The sequence below is a fragment of the Peromyscus californicus genome, unplaced genomic scaffold, assembly GCF_007827085.1.
Source record: "Peromyscus californicus insignis strain IS unplaced genomic scaffold, ASM782708v3 Scaffold_16__1_contigs__length_79575227, whole genome shotgun sequence".
Taxonomy (NCBI): Eukaryota; Metazoa; Chordata; class Mammalia; order Rodentia; family Cricetidae; genus Peromyscus; species Peromyscus californicus.
The window spans coordinates 78,644,680-78,664,649 of NW_026294458.1; the positions used below are offsets into that span (position 1 = coordinate 78,644,680).

General features: G+C 45.9%; 1 protein-coding gene across 4 annotated transcripts in view; it reads left to right on the top strand.

The window, feature by feature from the left end:
- The window catches only part of Bace2 (beta-secretase 2), a 102,833-nt gene that overhangs the window by 41,224 nt on the left and 41,639 nt on the right, over positions 1–19,970 (top strand). For all 4 annotated transcript variants that reach the window (XM_052741335.1, XM_052741336.1, XM_052741337.1 and 1 more), the window contains exons 2-6: positions 3,402–3,490; positions 9,353–9,569; positions 14,614–14,742; positions 15,898–16,032; positions 17,463–17,564. In XM_052741335.1, the coding sequence (XP_052597295.1) occupies positions 3,402–3,490; positions 9,353–9,569; positions 14,614–14,742; positions 15,898–16,032; positions 17,463–17,564 (672 nt within the window). The remainder of the gene's footprint in view (positions 1–3,401; positions 3,491–9,352; positions 9,570–14,613; positions 14,743–15,897; positions 16,033–17,462; positions 17,565–19,970) is intronic.

Sequence of the window (19,970 nt, forward strand, 5' to 3'; positions counted from 1 at the left end):
ACCATCCCTGCAGAGTTCAAGCTCGACAGCTTTCTATGCTTAGACTATTTCCATGGCCAGCATGCTTATTTTTCTCAGTTCGTCTCACCTCTGTACCAAGGGCAAAGTTAGTGTTTTTGAGAATAAATGAACTGTCCATTCAATGACTATTCAAGTGACTACTTGGTGCCTGGCTCTTTTCTGTACATTGGAGACATAATGGGAGGCAATGTCAAAAGGCCTTGCCATTGAGAGAAAGTCCTGAGATGAAAGGCCAATGAAAATGTCAGGATGGAGTGAGTCACAGAGCTCCTGTGCCTAGAGAGAAGTTGGTTGGTTAAGAGTACATTTGGGGTCACACTGGCTGGGCTCTAACGTTGATTCTGCCACTATAACTGAGAAGGTCAGACTCTCTGTACCTCAGTTTCCCCACCTGTGACATGAGGGTGATGATATCACAGTTCTTGGAGAGCCTTTGAGAGGCTGAACATGTTATTGTAGTGCACTGGACACGTGGTGGATGTTATAGAACATCTTTCTGCAGCTATTGGGCTGGACATGACCAGTAGCGCCATAGGAGCAGGAATGAGGAAAGGGAACAGGGTGGTGTGCGCAGGGACAGGGATGGAAGCTCAAAGGGGTGGCCAGGACCACACCATTAAGAAGGTGTTATCAACATGTCTTGGGAGAAGCAGTGCGATGTCACATGGGTACACAGGATCGTGGGTTCCAGGGATAACCTGGTGGTCAGCTGGGCTGGTGTGGCATGAGGTAAGGCTTATCAGAGACCAGCTTGGTGTTCATCATAAGGACTTTCGTTTAGACTCTGATAATGGTAGAAGAACGGAGAAGTGACAGGCTCTGACTTAACAGGCCAGAGGCAGTCTGGCTGGGAGCAGAGTGAGGAAGAAGGTGAGGAGACCCGTTAGGAAAAGACAAGAGATGGCAATGACATGGGCCACCATGGTCCCCATGGAGGTGGTACAAAGTGGGCAGGTGTGAGTGGAACCAGAAGGTGGATGCAATAGGACTGGGTGCTGGGTGGAATGTAGGGACGAGAGGGAAGACATTGAAGGTTTACCCTCAGCAAATGTTACAGGACTCTGTTAACTGAGATGGCAAAGTCCTGTGAATCTGGCAGATTCCTTTCTGGTCAAGTATATTTATTTCCTGGGTGCTACCACACAGTACCACAAACTATGTGGCTTAAAACACCAGGAGTATTTTCTGAGTTCAAGAGACTAAACATCTGAAATCAAGGTGTTGACAGGACCATTTCTTCTGAGGCAAAGGTAGATCTGCCTTGCCTCTTCTAGCTCCTGGTCCACCCTATCTCTGCCATCACATGGCATCCCCTGTGCCTCTCTCTTTATGAGAATTTTCCTCTCACAGAGAAGGCCAATTGTGCTGCATTAGGGCCCTACCTAATGATTTTGTCTTAACTTGATCACTTCTGACCCATTTCTAAACATTGCTCCACTCACAGGGACAGGGATGTTGGGCAGGTGAGTCCAACATCAACACACTGCAAGCAGGTGAAAACCCCCTAGAGTCCTTGAGGGTCTAAGAGGCAGAGTGCGAACTCCAGCAGAGAATGCCAGACAGTGAAGTGGAGAGAGGGTCAGTAGGAGAAACCCAGCAAGGGCGGAATCCTGGGGTCCAGGAGAAGGTAGGGAAACTGAGTCAAGTGAGAGAAAGTTCTGGGCCTGGCCAAGCTGAGGGGCTGGAGTTAAATTGTTGATGAGTGGTCTTGGATTAAAAACTCACCTACCTAATAGCATTGTCTGTAGTTTGCTAAACTCCAATGTTAAAACCTTTAATATTTAGTCTGTGCTTGTTTCTAAGGTCTGTGTTTATTCACTAAGCAGTTGGTCCATGTCTGGATTGAGGATAGATGTGAGGTGTGAGAGGGTGAATAGCACACTCCACCCTCTGGGGACTAGTGTTTACTAAAGAGGTGAGTCAAACGATTAATATACAGGGCAACATCTTAGTGTCATTAACCACCAAGTAGCTGCAAATTACATAGCATCCCACACCCACTAGATGGCTAAACATAAAAAGACCAGGGTCACTGACTTTTATTGGGGGGCATGGAGCACATGAGCCCAGTGGACCATAGCACATTGCCGTGGGGGTACAACTCCTGCATCTAGGCTTGGGAACTGTTCCTGTGGCTTTTTATTTAAAGGCATCTACCCTCTGACCCAGCAGGTTTTACTCCCAAGAGAAACAGAAACACATCCACAAAAAGACAGGAATGTCCAGGCAGCCTTATCTAACAGCCTGAAGCTAGAGGTACCTCAGCTGCCCATCAGGAGAAGCAGAGACAAGTGATGGACAGCCTGGTGATAGAAAGAAAAGAGCAGATACTCCACAGCATCTAAAAATCTCAAAAGCAGCTGAGCCAAAATAGAAGAAACCACATGGTTACAGAATGCTGAACAGCAGATGAAGCCCACCTGTTCTAATAGAAGACAGAAAGTGACATCTCCCAGGGAAGAGGGCAAAGAGAACAAATGGACATTTAGGGATAATCAGGGTTTTACAGATGTCTTGGCTTGGGTGTAGATCCTGTCCAAACTCACCATCAGACCTCTGGCAACTTGAGTTTTTGTTTGTTAGAGACAGGGTCTCACTGTGTAGCCCAGATTAGCTTCCAATCCACTAGCCTCTGTAGTCCCGGGATTGCATACATCCACCACTGCCTTTTCATTACACCAAAATTAGACTTTAATAAAGCTGTTTGCTGGAGCAAATCTCAGTGGTCAACAGCATAGATTGATCTTTCAGAGAACCCAGGTTCAGGTTCAGTTCCCAGCACCCACACTGCAGTTCACAACCATCTGTAACTCCAGTTCCAGGGGCTCTGACACCCTCTTCTGAACTCCACGGGCAGTAGGTACACATGTGGTGCATTTACATACATTCAGGCAAAACACCCATGAAATGAAAATAGATTCTAGTAAGGAGATACTGTGATGAGTGTCTTTGGGGACTCAGCAGGGAGATGAAGGAAAAGCCAATAGTGAGGGAGGTTCCTGGGGAACAGAGACCATGGTGATCTGATACTCCAAGAAATAGTTGGAAAAGCAAGAATTTCTCAGCCAGGGATGAACCTGAGCAAAATTCCATGAGTGACTAAGGAACTGGCTGTGTAACTTAAAATCCTCCACCCCTTGTTTAACAGATCTGTTTGGAAGGTTTCTGTGTATCTGAGGCAGATCCCACTTGGCTCTGTTATAACAACGTCTTCCTGAGCTGTGTTGGGTTTTTCATATAATTTTATATGTCATTTTCTAACAACATTTCTCCCTAAATCAGTAGGGAGATTGGTTTTTGCCAATCAATAAATTGTTGTGCCTTGTACTTCTTCAAATAACTCGAAGCTTTCCATTTCTTTTCTCCTTAAAAAACAAAAGCTACAGATTCTTGTGGACACTGGAAGCAGTAACTTCGCTGTGGCAGGTGCCCCACATTCCTACATAGACTCCTACTTTGACTCAGAGAGGTGAGTGGTTAATCCACAGCTTTGGTGACTGGCCTTGGGGGTGTGTCCTGGGGTGACATCTTTGCAAATGTATTAGAACAAAACAGCCAGAAGACCATCTATCTCATTTCAAGGGAGCTGTGTACATGTGGTATGCTTGTGTATCTGTGTGTGTGTGTGTGTGTGTGTGTGTTTGTGTGTGTACATGTGTGTAAATGAATGCACACAATATGTGCACTTCTCCTTCCAGGGAATCTATATCAGGTACCTCTGATAGCCTTGGGGAAATTTGCCTTATGGAATTTCACCATGTTTCTTGGTCCCACAGGAGCTGCATTTCACAGTGTGGGAAAGTAGTTGCAGAGCGAGCCCACCCACGTGTGTCCCACCCACTGCCTATCAGGCTCCACTCAGGTGCCAGGAATGTCAGGGTCTCCTGTTTGCACAGCTGAAGAGAGGGCAGTGACGGCCTGTGCCAGGTGGCACCTCACCACACCTCAATACAATAGCGCTGGCCTCTCCCTCAAGAAACATAGAGCTTCTGTATGGCTCCACATAGCGATAAAATATCAGGTTGATAATCCAGGCACAACACCTGGCCAGTGATTATTTTGGACCCAAGATGATTACAACATGCCCAAAAGTTATTGTTATACTGTGATCATGTGTGTGGAGTGGGTGGAGTTTCTGTGTGTGTGCCAGTGGGGTTGGGTTATGTGTGTGCCAGCAGGTTGGGTTCTGGTGGCTTTGCTGTTCTGTCCTGGTCACACTGGTGGTTCACCCTATGTGGGTGATTCACTCTATATGGCCCTTACCCCCTTCCATCACACCCTCTGGACTGCTGCACTGGAGCAGGATAGACCTCTCATGTTTAACCCTGTAGCCTGGGAGATAAAGGAGCAAGGAGTCTTCCTGAATTCCAGCTTCCAGACCTTAGCCCAGTACTGGCACCTTGCCACAAATGCCTTGTAATGTTCCTCCATGAGATCAAAGACTTTATAACTACCACATCCATAATTCTTACGGGTCTGAAATAATGCAGGTGTTGCATATCTGATCCAAAAACCCCGAGATACCCCCAAACCTGAAATGCTTTGAGCAGGCACAAGATCCTGCAAGTGGCAAGTTCCATTACTGACCCCAGGCCAGTCACAGCACAAATGTACCAAAATACTGTATGCGGTGACCTTCAGGCTACGTTTTTAAGGTGTGTATGTGTGTGTGTGTGTGTGTGTGTGTGTGTGTGTGTGTGTGTGTGTGTGTGTGTCACAAATCAAGTTTTCATTTAGGAGTAGGTCTCCTTCCCCAGGTATCTCATTATGTATATGCAAACATTCCAGAAAAACTTAATCTGAAATACTTCTGGTCTCAAGTATTGGGAGGACCCTACACCAAGCCTGAATGAGGTGATGTGAGTAAAGTACTCAGTACATGATATGAGCATGCCCAATGAGAGGCATGCAGAGGAGGCTGGAGGCTTCACACCAGTGTGGATGCAGGCCCAATGCAACACAGAACCAGTGGAGGCCATTTGGGCAACTGGCTTAAACTGGTTACCTGGTTATCTTGGGTAGTTGATGAGATTTTCTAAAATGAAGAAGAATTTTCATGAGCTTAAAAATACAGTGTCAACTGCCTTCCATTCATGTATTAGTTAATGCTCCAATGTGTGTTAAATCTGCCCATGATACTTAGGATGAATGAGAAAGGGAGGTGCCCCTGGCTCACACAGATAGCTTTCCACCCACATGCATCCCAGGGGACTTGAGGAAGCCCTGTGGCAGGTGAATGGTTCTGGGTTTTTTAAGAGATGTCCTGCCTCTTCTAGGATTGCACCATTCCAGGCATAGCCCAAAACAGGGCAGCACCTTCCCTTCCAAGACCCACTCCCCTCGCAGACTAGGAAGTCCAGGCTCACAAATCTGAGGCAGGTGCATAGCCCACCCTCCCAGCAGTGCAGTAGTTCTTTCCTTATCACACATCTGTTGGCATAAGAGTCACAAGAAGGAAGCTGTAACACTGGAGCTGGCGTGAGTCAGGGTGATGTGGACAGATAGATGCTGATGGTGCACTGTAAAGGCAATTTCTAGCCAGGAGGCAACTATCTTGGCAGCTTCATTCTCAGCGCCATCAGGGCCAAAGTGCACCTAGGCATCCTTTGACAAGACCATGCAGTTGTTGAAATGTGCCAGGGTAAATAAAAGTTACTGTTGCTGATGCTGTGTACTCTATCACTCAGTGTTCATGAGTCAGTTGCAGACAGGATGGCAGCTTTCTCACGGACCTCCTGCTGTGTCTGTTGTTAGGATGAACTGTGGTTCTCAGGCTCCAGCAGGTCTCCTTTTTTTTTTTTTTCCCTGCTTTGTGCTCCTCCTTCAGGTGAACTTTGTGTTTCTAGCCAGTGTGTGGGAGGTGGGCAGAAATTCCCTTTATCCTGTGCAATAGGCTGGGCTTCTCAGGCCTGCCTTCATCTGAGTCAACAGGAGCTCCTGGGCTTTGCACTGTTGGCTGTGACTGGTCAGCCTTCCTTCCTGCTAAGCCCACAAAAGAACATAGACACCCCCTCAGCTCTGCCACCTCAGATCTATGTCCCCCACTTTTAAGTAAATAAAAGAGGAACGGCAGAACACACCCAGGTCTAGGAAAAGCAGGACTTCCCTCTGTGTTGTCTGCCACTTCCGCCTTCTCCTTGGTGAAGACTGAGATTGGTGGGAAATTGTTTGTACTTAGAGTCAATGCAGACGTAATTATTATAAAGAATATTTGCTCTCCATGTAAATTATCATTTGTCTAGTACTTTTGCTGATGTTGGCCATGGTGAGGTTTTTTTAACCACTGTATCTGATGGAAGCCAGAGAACAGTCTCTTTCCTTCTGGATCTCTGACAAAGGTGCCTTTGTGGAGATGTGGCCCCCTGCCCTGCAGTGTTTGAGTATCGACTTGGTCCTCTGATTTCTTCGTTATAATAAGGCTCCTGGTTGGGCATGGCAGCCTGATTCAAGTCCCCAGCCTTCAGATATTCGGGTTTTGTGCTTCCTGAAGCATCGTGCAGTAATTGGAGATTTGGCTCAGGGTTCTTTGAGAAGATCTCTTTGATTTATGGAAGATGAGGGGCCACTGTGAGTCATTTGTGTGACTTGTCCCCAGCTCTCTGCAGTTGTTGGATGTCCCAGTGTGTAACTATGCAGCAGCAGGGAAAGGGCTTCATGTGTTTCAAATGCATTTTCTTTTCAGCCAATAAAATGGCCTCCAAGAAACTGGCTTGGTGAAAGATCCCATATGTGCCTCACTTAGCCTCTGTCATTCAGGAGCCTAAGCATGCTTGTCTATTAACGTTGCCTCACTCCTGCACTCTGTCTGGGGTGAAACTCACAGAAACACTGAAGCAATGAACCAATTCATTTTGTGCAAGGATGCCTGGAAGTGAGCTTAGGGAACTGAAGGACCACCTGGTGATGTCTTTAAAGAGGTCAGAGGGACACACAGATGCCTTCACATGCAGTAGGGGACAGTTCTTTCTCTTGGTTGCCCAAATAACTTTTCAAGACTGTCTGTGGTTGACCTGTCTATCAGGGGCTGGCTTCTTTGGAGCCTGGGAGCTTGAACCACCAGGCCAAGCTCAAGGTTCCCATCCATTCACTGGTGACTTCTGAAATCACTGACAAGTCACAAGGTCCAAATCACCAAGTCCACTGGTGCCGAACTCCGCAATGTGCACAGAAATATTATGAAGAAGCCTTTAGGAGCCTCAGCATACGCTGGGTGGGGTGGCTCAGGAGAACTAGAGCTGATGCAAGACTCGCCTTTGAAGTCAGCAACTCCGCCTTTTCCATGTTCTCTAGAAACAATGGTGGCTTTCTCTTGAGACAAGATGGACTGAAGTTCTGTTCTTGGCTTCAACTGTTCTCTCCTTTAGTCCTGCTTTCCCTGAACTCTCTGAACAGAGGCAGAATGTCTTCTACATCTCATTCAAACTGTTTTTATTGCTGTGAGAAGACTCATTCCTGGCCACCCACATCCCTGACTGTTTGCCATGCCTGAGCATCTGGAATGGAGGCCTTGCATGTGCTGCCCATCCAGCGTTTTCTCCTGACGTGATTAATGTGAAAAGCACGTGAGAGCAGAAACCCAGTGTCAGAAAAGTAGGATGTTAGCAAATGAAGATGCAGAAATCACTTTAAAGTGTTGGAGATATGCTAATAACCTGCAGGGCTGCTCATGATGCTGCCCAGGCTTCCCCTTACTCTCTCCAATTCAGTAAAGGAGCCCCAAAGAGGGTGAGCTTATAATTTAGAGTTTTCCTCCATTCTCTCAGAAAATGTTTTTTACAGGGGTGGCCATTGATCATGTGGAGCTATTTAAATTAATTAGTGCTAAATGAAATGAAATAAAAGTTCAGCCTTCTGGCACCATCACATTCCAGTAGCTGCATGTGGCTTCCATAATGAATGAGAGAGACATGGATCAGCACCATCATCAGAGCAGGTTCTGTTGGACAGTGCTGGTCCAGATCACAGCATTGAACCATTTAGAAGCCTGTTGCCCAGGGATCTGAAACAACACTTCTGCCTCTCCCCTCATAGTTGAGTTATCTTCTGCATCAGGAATGGTTGCCCCCTTTTTAAGAAGCACTCAGACTTTAAGTTTAGGATACTCGGCAATATCATCCTATAGGTGTATTTTCTAGAACAGCCTTGAGTTTTCTAATGGTAGCTCATAAATTGGAGAAAGCTAGGAATCCCTTTGATAATTACACTAATTGTAGCTGTTTTGTTGCAGACTTGTTGGGAGCCAGGATTTTGTTCTAAATTTGTCACACATTAACCTTTCCAGTCTGCATAGGTAGTCTCAGGAGGTACAGTCCCGGTTTATTCTAGAATATTAGAGGACTAAAGCACACAATTCAATTTGCTTGTTCCAGAATAATACAGGTAGTGAGTGAGTGAGCTTGTATGTGGACTGTGGTACTGTAATTCTTACTGCCTTTTTGTTCTCTGCAAGTGGCATGGAACTATCCATGTAAGGCAGCTGCAGGAAACCCAAAGACATGCTGTGTAGATGTGATGCCAGCTCAGGTTCTTATTCCAAGGAACATGCTGAAGCCTAGATGAGATGAAAATAAAACACTGTTCAAAGCCCAGCTTGGGGAAGTGATGGGGGAAAACAGCTGATCTGCTAGTTAGTTCAAAGGGTCCACCATTATAGACAGTGGGCCAAATCTGACTGGCTACTGTTTTTATAAATAAAGTTTTATTGGGGGCACAGCCACACTCATTTGCTTCTGTATGGTCTATGGCCATTCCCTTGATACAGCACCACAGCTCAGTACCTGCCACCAAGATGACAAGGTGAACAAATCCAAGAACATTACTTTATAGACCTTTCATAGAAAAGGTGTGCCAACTCCTGTGCTAAGTCATTCTGCGGGCATTTCTGAACTTGACTTGTATGCTTCTGTTCTCTCTTCAGTCAGTTTGGCATGGTGATGGAGCCATGCTGCTAGCTGATTGACACCAGGTTGGATGGTTTCCTTTCAGGGAAGAGGTGCTCAGTAAGAGGCTCCCAACGGTGTTGAAGTTGACAGTGTGGGCAGAAAGCAAACAGACTAGGAGCACCCTGTAGACGATGAGTGTAGACGGAAATTTCTCTCCTGCCTGCCTGTTCCCAAATACCCAGCAGCCGCTTATACATAATTGACTTGGAGGCTTAATATTATTTATGAGAATGGTGCCGTAGTCAACATGGATACCGCTTTCTACTGAGCATCACTTCCTATAGACTGTATAGGACCACTGTAAACCATGATGACTGGCTGTGCCACAGTTGTGGCTCAAAGAGCAGAGGCCTATAGACAGAATACCACAAACTTCTTTTCTCTTGCAGATCCAGCACTTATTACCCCAAGGGCTTTGATGTCACTGTGAAGTACACACAGGGAAGCTGGACTGGCTTTGTTGGTGAGGACATTGTCACCATCCCAAAAGGCTTCAACAGCTCTTTCCTGGTCAATATTGCCACTATTTTTGAGTCCGAGAATTTCTTTTTGCCTGGAATTAAATGGAATGGAATTCTCGGACTTGCTTATGCTGCCCTGGCCAAGGTAAGGCAGGTCTATCTGTTCAAGTTAATCAGATGAGGCAATGAGGCTGTGAAAACTAGTCATTAAAGGGACCGGCACAGGGGTCCTGGGTTGTCCTGGGTGGTAGCTGCTAAAAGTCACAATGAGAAAAGTGTTCACATAATGAAGTTTCCAGTCATGTTTGCAGATTAGGGTAACTTCCTTTAAGATATAATGTGTGGAGATCCACAGAGGTTTCCTAGTGAGAACTTAAAGAGTCTGAGAATCTGAGCTTGCTTTACCCAGCAGGGCTGCATAAGGGGATGATGAGACCACGGGCATGGTTACCAGGTGTTTGGAAGGGTCTACACTTGGCTGTGCAGTGTGCTTTGATCTAGCAAGGGGGAGGTCTTTTGTCCTGCCCCTTGGCATTGTTATAAAAAGCCCTTTTGAAGAGGCAGAAGAGGCCGTTGAGTATTGATCCAGGTCCTCCCAAGGCTATTCTGTGTTCCTCCTCTTTGCTATCTTTCTATCTCTCCTCCTCATAGGAACCCTTTAAAATGTGGGAGCTGGCCTCCCACATAATGTTAGTTTTTTGTTTTTGTGTGTGTGTGTACACGCACACATGTGTATATATGTTGGGGGTGAGCATCACACAAATGAATGGAGGCCAGATGTTGGTATCAGGTGTCTTCCTCACTTACTCTTCACCTTATTTTTTTAGACTCTCTCTCAGTGAACCTGTAACTTGCCAATTTAGTTAGGCTGACTAGCCAGCAAGCTCCAGGGAACCCCTATCTGCACCCATTCCAGTGCTGGGATTATTGGCATGTGCTGCTGCTATATCTGGCTTTTTACATGAGTTCTGGGGAATCAACCTCAGGTCCTCATGCTCCTGCTTGTATAGCAAGCACTTTACCAACTGAGCCATAGTTCGAGTTCAGTTTCATTATTTTGTTATTGTTTTTGTTCGTTGTTAGCAGAATGTGAGTCCTGTAGGTTGTGGAGTTTGCTTAGAAATGTTGATGAGGGTGATATTAAAGGGAAACATACATGTAATTAATCTCTTAGGATCATATGAAGACGAGTGACACTAAGCCATTAAAATGGTAGAAGTGCTCTCCCAGGGCTGAGAACACTGCTGTCCTGTCACCCCCAGGGGACCTCTGGGGGAGACATCAGCAACTGGTATGTGGTCAAGTGCACTGTGGATAGCCAGCCCCTGCAGGAATGGCCAGGGAAAAATGCTGGAATGCTGTGCTTACAAAATAAGAGCCTTCCCAAGACAGGATTGGGTCATGTCCAGTATTTGTGCTTGGATCAATCCAAAGAAATAATGGTGTACTAGAAGAGGGTAGGCAGGGGAGGATCTACCCGGGGCAGTTGCCAGAGGCAGGTGGATTCACGGAAGGGCTGTATCTGGGAGACAGGCAGGTGTTATGCACATGAGCAAAGCAGAAGGGGTCACCCATCCTGGCACCGCTAGTGGGCACCATTCCCTGGCTTAGTGGCTTAGGCCTAAACTTTGAGACTTAGCTTATTGCAGGGAAGAGTGTAGCCACATGAGCAGTAGCCCTGTGTAGCCTAGGACAATCCAGAAAAGATTGTTCACTCACCCTGTGGAATATGTGCTCAGCTCCAGTCTATTTACAATGATGGGGGGGCAAATGGGGAATTCCAAGCCCTTGGATTCTCCTGGAGAAACAGGGGTTACCAAGTGCCTGTCAGACCCCAGGCAGAGGACATCACAAGATAGCCATTCATGCAGCTCATGCTCCTGTGAGGCAGACCCTGTGAGGCCCTTGTGTTTCATTTACATGTGTGGTTGCTTCAGTGAAGATGTTTAGCATCCATTGATACATGAGCCCCAGGCCACTCTCACTCTGTTGCAGAGCCAGGACGGGCTCAAGAGCCCCTTTGTCCTTGGCGCTGTGGACAGACTTCATTGATGTGAAGACTGGCGTGGAACCTGGGTTCCTAAGTCCCCCTTCTGCTGACAGTATGACCTTGGGCAAATCATATCTTTAATGGTTGGAAATGAAGGATGAGATGCTTTTAATGCTAATTATTCTGAAGAACAGTCCTAAATTAACTGGAATTAATAATGTGTAAAGCCTTCATGAGAACAGACTACTTAGGGGTTTCTGTGGAGGCATTCAGCCTCTCCACGTGACCTTTTTATCTTTTCATCCATAAAATCCCAAAGTTACTGACAGCTAGTTTCAGGCTTGCCATTGGATGATCTAGTAATAGTCTCTGTAGGGAGTGGGCTGCATCTAGAAGGACCAGTTGGATGGCCTAGGTCAGGTGTCCTACCCCTGAAACAGTGTGGCTGGCCAAGGACTGGGTAGTAATTCTAGTATGGGTACCCTAGTGGGTCCCAGATAGTTCTCCAAAGCCTACGCATCACAGCCACTAGGGGGCATCTTATGCTGCAGATGCCAGGCCCCACTGCACACCTCCTTAGATCTGGATCCTTCAGGGTTGGTTCTGAACAACTCTAGATTTTTTTAGTCCTTGAGAGATTTGCAGGCCTAGAGCCTAAGGAAAAAATGACTCATAGAATAACATCATGTTTGAACTATGCATGTGTCAGGCTGTAATGAGTCTTTCTCTGTCCCGCCAGCCAGCTCCCAAATCATGACACAGAGACTTATTATTAATTATGAAAGCTTGGCCTTAGCTTAGGCTTGTTTCTGACTAGCTCTTATAACTTAAATTAACCCATTTCTGCTAATCTACATGCTGCCATGGGCTCGTGGCTTTTACCTCTCCTGCATGTCCTGCTTTCTCTGCGTCCAGCTGGTGACTTCCCCTTTCTTCTTTCCAGAGCTCTCTTTGTCCAGAAGTTCTGCTTATACCTCCTGCCTAGCTATTGGCCATTTAGCTTTTTATTAAATGAATCAGGTGACATATCTTTGCATAGTGTAAACAAATATCTTGTAACATCAGGCTTTTTAGATGCAAAGACCTTGGACCTCTTAAACCCCAGAACAGGTCTGAGACAGGCAACTGTGGTCACAGTTGCCAGATAAGGGAACAAAAAACTAGTCAAACTAGTCAGGACCAGTCCAAGGATTGGCCAGACATGAAGTAAGCATTCATCCTCTGCTGCCTTTCAGGAAGGAGGTCCAAGATGAGTTCCCACCAGGCCCCGCCCACCCCTTGGTGAACTTTGTCTTTCAGTCCATTCAGACACATAGCCTTTCTGCAGAGATCACATGGGGAGATGGTGCTAAATGCAGGGTAGGATTATAGGAGCAGAGACAGAAGGAGCAAATAGCCAGAGAGAGATGGACTGATCAAATGAGGAGGCTCCTATCTCATTCATAATGTGTAGAGACCCACAGAGGTTTCCTAGTGAGAACTTAGGGTCCAAGAATCTGAGCTTGCTTTACCCAGCAGGGCTGCATAAGGGGATGATGGGACCACGGGCGTGGTTACTAGGTGTTTGGAAGGGTCTGCACTTGGCTGTGCAGTATGCTTTGATGGCAAGAGGGAGGTCTTTTGTCCTGACCCTTGATATTATTATAAAAAGTCCTCTTGAAGAGGCAGAAGAGGCCATTGGGTATTGATCTAGGTCCTCCCAAAGCTATCCTGTATTTCTCTTCTTCATTGTCTTTCTATCTAATATTTTCTTATCCCTCTTTCTCTTCCTCATAGGAACCCTTTAAAAGGTGGGAGCAGGTCTCCCACAGATGGTGCCCTGAACAGGGACTTAGGTTCAGGGACCCCCACAATAATGGGGCTTCGAATTCTCGTGGCTAGTAGCAGCTATTCCTTCAGCGTGATCATGAGCAGGGTTTTAGCTGCCACGGCTGAGCATTACATTTGTCTGAAGAAACTGGCAACCTAAGCAGGGCATGGTGCTGCATGCTGGTAACCCCAGCTATTCTCAAGGTCAGATCAAGAGGACTGCTGAGTTGAAGGGCAACCTAGGCAACATAGCAAAACTCTGTCTCAGGTGAAAGCAAAAACCAAAATTCTGGCAACTCATGGTGGCCAACCCTGGTGTCTCCCAGTTGTGAAAGCCAAAGTCTAAACTAACTTCCTTCATGGCACCTGCAATGCTAGTCTATTCTAGCCCAAAACTGTTTACAGAGCGCCCCCTTCACCTTGGACATTCTTGTGAAATGGAGTTGTCCTTCAAACATGTCACCTCGTGAAGGAGAGGCACTAGACAAAGGAAGCCTACAATCCTGCAATGGGGAGTGTCCTGACCATTGAAGCCTATGATGGCTGGAGTACCAGGGGCTGGGATAAGGATGCATGGTCCTTGTAGGTCAGTGGTTATTTGTATGTTGGTTGGCTTTGGAGGTAGGTAGGTGTAGCTAGAGTTTTCCTGCCTTGTCCATAGTCAGGACATATCTCTCTCACCCGCCAGTCCCACAGCCGCTCAGACCCGACCAAGTAAACACAGAGACTTACATTGGTTACAAACTGTATGGCCGTGGCAGGCTTCTTGCTAACTGTTCTTACAGCTTAAATTAATCCATTTCTATAAATCTATACCTTGCCACGTGGCTCGTGGCTCGTGGCTTACCAGCATCTTCACATGCTGTTTCTCATAGTGGCAGCTGGCAGTGCCTCTCTGACTCAGCCTTCCACTTCCCAGCTTTATTCTCTTCCTTGTCCCGCCTGTACTTCCTGCCTAGCCACTGGCCAATCAGTGATTTATTTATTGACCAATCAGCAACACACTTGACATACAGACCATCCCACAGCAGGTAGGACTCTTAGAGTAACTGTGTTCTCTTACCCCAAGTATCTAAGCCCAGATCAGTAACCCACTACCACAAGTTCACACATCTTGTATCCTGAAATGGTGATAAACAGCTTGGCAGCATCCTAATAGCTTTTGGAGATATCATACTTTTGTGGTAGAACCTCAAATGCCACACAAGAGGAAGCAAGATGCGAGACTTCTGCATGATCACACCCAGTTTCAAGCATGTGTTGATTAACCATGAAGACTCTTAAGTAGAAAGACCAAGAATACCAAAAGAGAGGGATGCTGACTGCACCAGCTTATCCTTGTCTTCACAGTGGTCACAAAGCAGTAACTGTCTTTCCCACCTTTCTGCAGCCATCAAGCTCTCTGGAGACCTTCTTTGATTCCCTGGTAGCCCAAGCAAAGATTCCAGACATTTTCTCCATGCAGATGTGTGGGGCTGGATTGCCAGTAGCCGGATCTGGTACCAACGGAGGTAGTCTTGTGGGTATCTTTCAGTCTTAAAGGGATGAAAAATCACAAATTGATGGGTTTTCTCTTTTACTAAAAACAAATCAGAACCATTAGACACACAATCTAATTTAGGTACTGGTCAGGCACCCTATAGGAAATGCTTAACCATCACTAAATATTAGGCACCATAACGGGATTTAATGATAATTTAATAACTTTGTCATACCACCTTTAGAAGATCGATAATGGTCCAGCCATCTAAAAACGTGATTCTCAGTGCTTCTCCAAATCCTACCCCTGTTGTCTTATTGTCCTTTGAGAATATACAAAGCAGCCAGCTTTCCATGGGAAGATGCACCAGCAAGTAAGGGACGTGGAGGGTGCAGCAGGTGCTCCTCTAGGTGGGGCGTGCACACCTATGATTTCCATGTACTTGATGGGAAGCAGAGCCAGTCTCCCGTCTTCCCTCCCCCTTCACTCCCTTCTCTTTGTTCCCCCCACACAGGGACATACCACCCTCAAAAATGTTTAGAATGAAATGGAAATAGGGCAGTGTACCCCTTGGGGATGATGCAGGCCAACCTTCCCTGCAGAGGAAGTCAGAGTACAGAAGATAAGAAGGACCCCTCTTTGGGAGGTGTGTCCAGTGCCTGTTCTCACTGCAGCAGGAAGGATCAGCAGCAGTCTTTGCCTTCTGCTAGCAGTCCACTTGCCCCAAACACTTTTGTTGTCTCTTTCTGAAGGGACAGGGTGGCCTAGGACTGTGAGGTAACATTGTTTTTGCAAAACAATGTCTTGATTAAGAAATCTTATGGTCGGTCTGTTTCCCTCATCTCTGGCTTCTGAAGCAGTAAATCAAGGCCAGTCAGAATGGTTAACTACTCTACCTGCATTTGTTTGAGAGAACACTCAGCATCATGAAGGTGGAGCTGTATGCCTGGAATACCAGTGGAGCATCTTTGTCAGACTAGGGCAAAGTATTGTGGGACATGACCAACACCTCCCTCCCCTGAAGCCTTCTATAAATGGAGAATTTTCAGGCATCACTATTAGCTGTAGAGCATCAGAATAAAGTGAAGGTACTGTTTTGAATGGTGTTTTATGCTGAGTAAATGCTTCTCATTGAAGCTACTAATGTAACCACTTAGTTTTTACCTCTTACAATTGTAACTGTTTTTCTTCCAGGTCCTAGGTGGGATTGAACCAAGTTTGTATAAAGGAGACATCTGGTATACCCCAATTAAAGAGGAGTGGTACTATCAGATAGAGATCCTGAAATTGGAAATCGGAGGCCAGAGCCTCAACCTGGACTGCAGAGAGGTGAGTATCTTCCATTCTTGTTGGATTCTGCCTATAAGTGATGGAGAAGACTCAGTATTTAACTGGAACCTGGGCATGAACTCATGAGGTAGATCATATTGCAGGGTAGTCGTCGTCTTTTGTTTTTGTTTTTGTTTTTTTGAGACAAGGTTTCTCTGTGTAACAGCCCTAGCTGTCCTAGAACTCAGTCTATAGACTAGGCTGGCCTCAAACTCACAGAGATCCACCTGCCTCTGCCCACTGAGTGCTGGGATTAAAGGTATGCACCACTACCACCTGGTGGTGGTATTTATCACAGTCTTTATCTATGATGAGTTCAAATCAGTAAATTACATGCATGCACACACTACAGCCTCTGGAAAAATTAGTATAAGGTGCTGAGTATTGAGGATAGTGTCCAACTTCATTTTCATCTTCCCCAGTCATCTTGGCCAGATGGTCCCTCAACTCTGTGTAAAGAACCTTTATCAGGAGAGAGAATGGAGATTAAACTCATCAGCTTTATCCTCCTTAAATACCCCTCCCCACACACACACACACACATACACACACACAACTTAAGACTCCTAAAGGTGCAGCAGCTTGACAATACCACTAGGAAAACACGAATGCATCTCCCATTAGCCGCACACCCAGTCTCACACTGCATTTGGCTTCTTTTGTGTTATGGTATTAAAATTATTACAGTTTGAGGAAGCCTCAGTCCTGTGTGCCAGTTTTAGAATGGCTTCTGAAGCTCACCAGTCAGTGACTGTATAGACCACTCTAGCACTTCCCCTCTTGTTGACTCCCACATGTCTCCACACTGCCTTGAATTCTCATGATTACGAATACCTCGAATCAATGTTGGTCTACCCGAGTGCTAGAGGGGTAGTTGGGTACCAAGTCCACATTTCTGCACTGTCAAAGGCCCTTAGTTATCACTGACATCTCCAGGTTTGTATCCAATAAATTAGAATACAAAGTGTGTGTTGTTATTAAATTTCCTTCCCAAATGCAAATAGGGGTGTCCATCAAGAGTTGTCTTTCTCTTTTTCCACTGGTCAAATAATAGAAAAATGGATTTTGAACAGTTTGCAGAAGTGGCTTTTAAAAGGGTTCTTCTAATCTCTGAAGTCCAGTGACCTATCCCTCTGCCCAGCATGAGGGATAGGCAACTTGAGCAGCTCCAAGAAGTCATAAAGCTCTGCCTAGGAACTCTAGGTTGTGGTCCTGTCCCTTTCTAGTGCCCCAGATTCCTCAGCTATGAAAACACTGGCATGGATGACCCCTGACTCCTGAGCTCTGGAGTTAAAATGGCTCATGATCACCACTGAGCTGTGGTGGCTGCATGAAGTTGTCAATGACAGACACAAGTGATGGAAATGGGGTCACAGTACGTGGATGACATATGCAGCCATGCTCAGTGCCTTCCCCTTTTCCTGTTTTAGTATAATGCAGACAAGGCCATTGTGGACAGTGGCACCACGCTCCTGCGCCTGCCCCAGAAGGTGTTTGATGCAGTGGTGGAAGCTGTGGCACGCACGTCTTTGGTGAGTCCCAAGGTGCTTGGGAATTTTCTAGAACACAGCTGTGTGTTGTAAGTCTCTGGACTATTGCTCGGTGTTCTGAAGATTTTAAAGAGCAGGTTGTTTTGTAGACTGTTGCTTGTGAAGCTCACTCATGAAGTTACCTTTTGATAGGAATCCATCCACAAGCAATACCTTCTTGTCAGCTTCAGAGGGTTTGGTTTGGAGTGTGCAATACTTCCAGGGTTCTAATAGTTGAGTTGGCACAAGAATTTTTTTTTAATTTGAGGTAAAAATCATCTGCAGAATGATTGTATCATGTGCCTCTTAATGATAGAAATACAGTCTGGGGACAGTATTGCCATGTGATACCCTTGTTATGCAGACATCATGGGGTGTATTTAGACAAAACTGGGTGATGTGTCTATCATCAGACAAAAGGGCAGATAAGATGGCTCACTGGGTAAAGGTGCTTGCCATTCACGTCTGACATCCTGAGTTGGATCCCCAGGACTCACGTAAAGGTGGAAAGAAAGAACCAACTCCACAAAGTTGTCCTCCACATGGATATTATTCCACATCTGTGTTCCCTCCCACAATAATAATAATAATAATAATAATAATAATAGTAATGTCTAAAAATAAATGAAACACAAAACCCACAACATGTTTGTATAGCACAACACATGGCTTTGCAGTAAACTTTGTAAGCATAAGTACACAAAATCGCTATGGAAAGTGTGGTATGTCACTTACACAGCTGTTTGCTGTCACTCTGTCCTGGAATTGTCACTCTGCTTTAACACAGCTGTCAGTACAGTAGGTATGCTCACACCAGCACCACCCCAGACCTGTGAGTGAAGCACTGGGCTGTGATGACACAGTGGCTGTGATGTCTCAAGGAGTGAGGAATGTCCCCCTTCATTATAATCTTGGGCCACTGTTTCCTCATGCTGTCATTGGTATAAAACTTACCTAGCACATGACTGTGTGCTAAAGTAACAGGAAAGCACAGTTGCATTTGTGTCCTTTAAGATAAGCCCCAAATCTGTTCCCTCTTTGCTCCTCATCCAAACTGGAATGGTGTCTAAACATTGTATAGAAAGCAAGCCAGTTGGCCAAAGTAACATTTGTTTGATGGCCATATCCTGAAATAATAAATATATCCTGGTTGAGAACAGTGTATTGGTCAGGGTTCTCTAAAGAAACAGAACTGATTGAATATATACGATTTATTAGATTGACTCACAGTAAACCAACAATGGTTGTCAGCTAACAGCCAAGGCTAGCCATCAAAAACAGCATAGCCTTTGAGGCTTGCCTACTGTTTCTCCCAACATCATCTCGGCTTTCCAGTCAGTGCAGACCAACAGTATAGACCAAAAACATCTGTCTAGGGCAGGGGAGATGGCTCAGTGGATAAAGCGCCTGCCGTGCGAGCATGAAGATTGATTGGGATTCAGAGCCCTAGAATCCATGTCAAAGCAGGCAAGTGTGGTGGCTTCCTGTAATTCTGCACTGGGGAGGCAGAGATGGGATCCTCAGAGCAGGCTGGCTAGCTGGACAAGCTGGAATTGGTGAGCTCTGTGTTCATCAAGAGACCCTGCCTCAATAGAGTGAAGAGCCACTCAAGAAGACACTCCTGTTAACTTCAGGCCTCCACATATATCTTAGTAAGGTTTCTGTGGCTGGGATAAAAACAGCAAGACCAAAGAAACTTGGGGAAGAAAGAGTTTATTTCAGCTTACAACTTTCAGGTTACGATCCATCACTGAAGGCAGTCAGGGCAGGAACTCATGACAGAAACCTGGAAGCAGGAGCTGATACAGAGTCCATGAGGAGTGCTGCTTACTGGCTTGTTCCCCATGGCTTGCTCAGCCTGCTTCTTTATAGGACTCAGGACCACCTGCCCTGGGGTGGTCCTTCTGACAGTGAGGTTGGCCTTTCTACATCAATCATCAACTGAGAAAATGTACCACAGGCTTGCCCACAGCCCAGTCAATTAAGGGTCCTTCTCAGATATGTTTAGGTTTGTGTAAGGTTGATATAAAATTAACCAGCACAGTACACATATACACAATTGCAATTGTACCTGCATATATGAGCATACACAGGTAAGCATACATGCTTTCACTCATTCATACCACATACGTACATGAAAAATATCAGTCTGTGCAGCATTGGGTATCAATGGGTATTTATTAATTACTTGCTCATGGCTGGGACACGATACCTCACAGAAGGATTTATGTTGTTCATGGTTTCAGAGGTGTCAGTTTATCATTGTGGGGAAATTGAGGCGGAGCAGAGAAGCTCATATCATGCCATCCAGGACACAGATAAAGAGAATACAGAAGAAGGCCAGGGCAAGATAAATCTCTAGACCCTCTCCCAGTGCCCTCTTCCAGCTGGACTGCACCTCCCACCTTA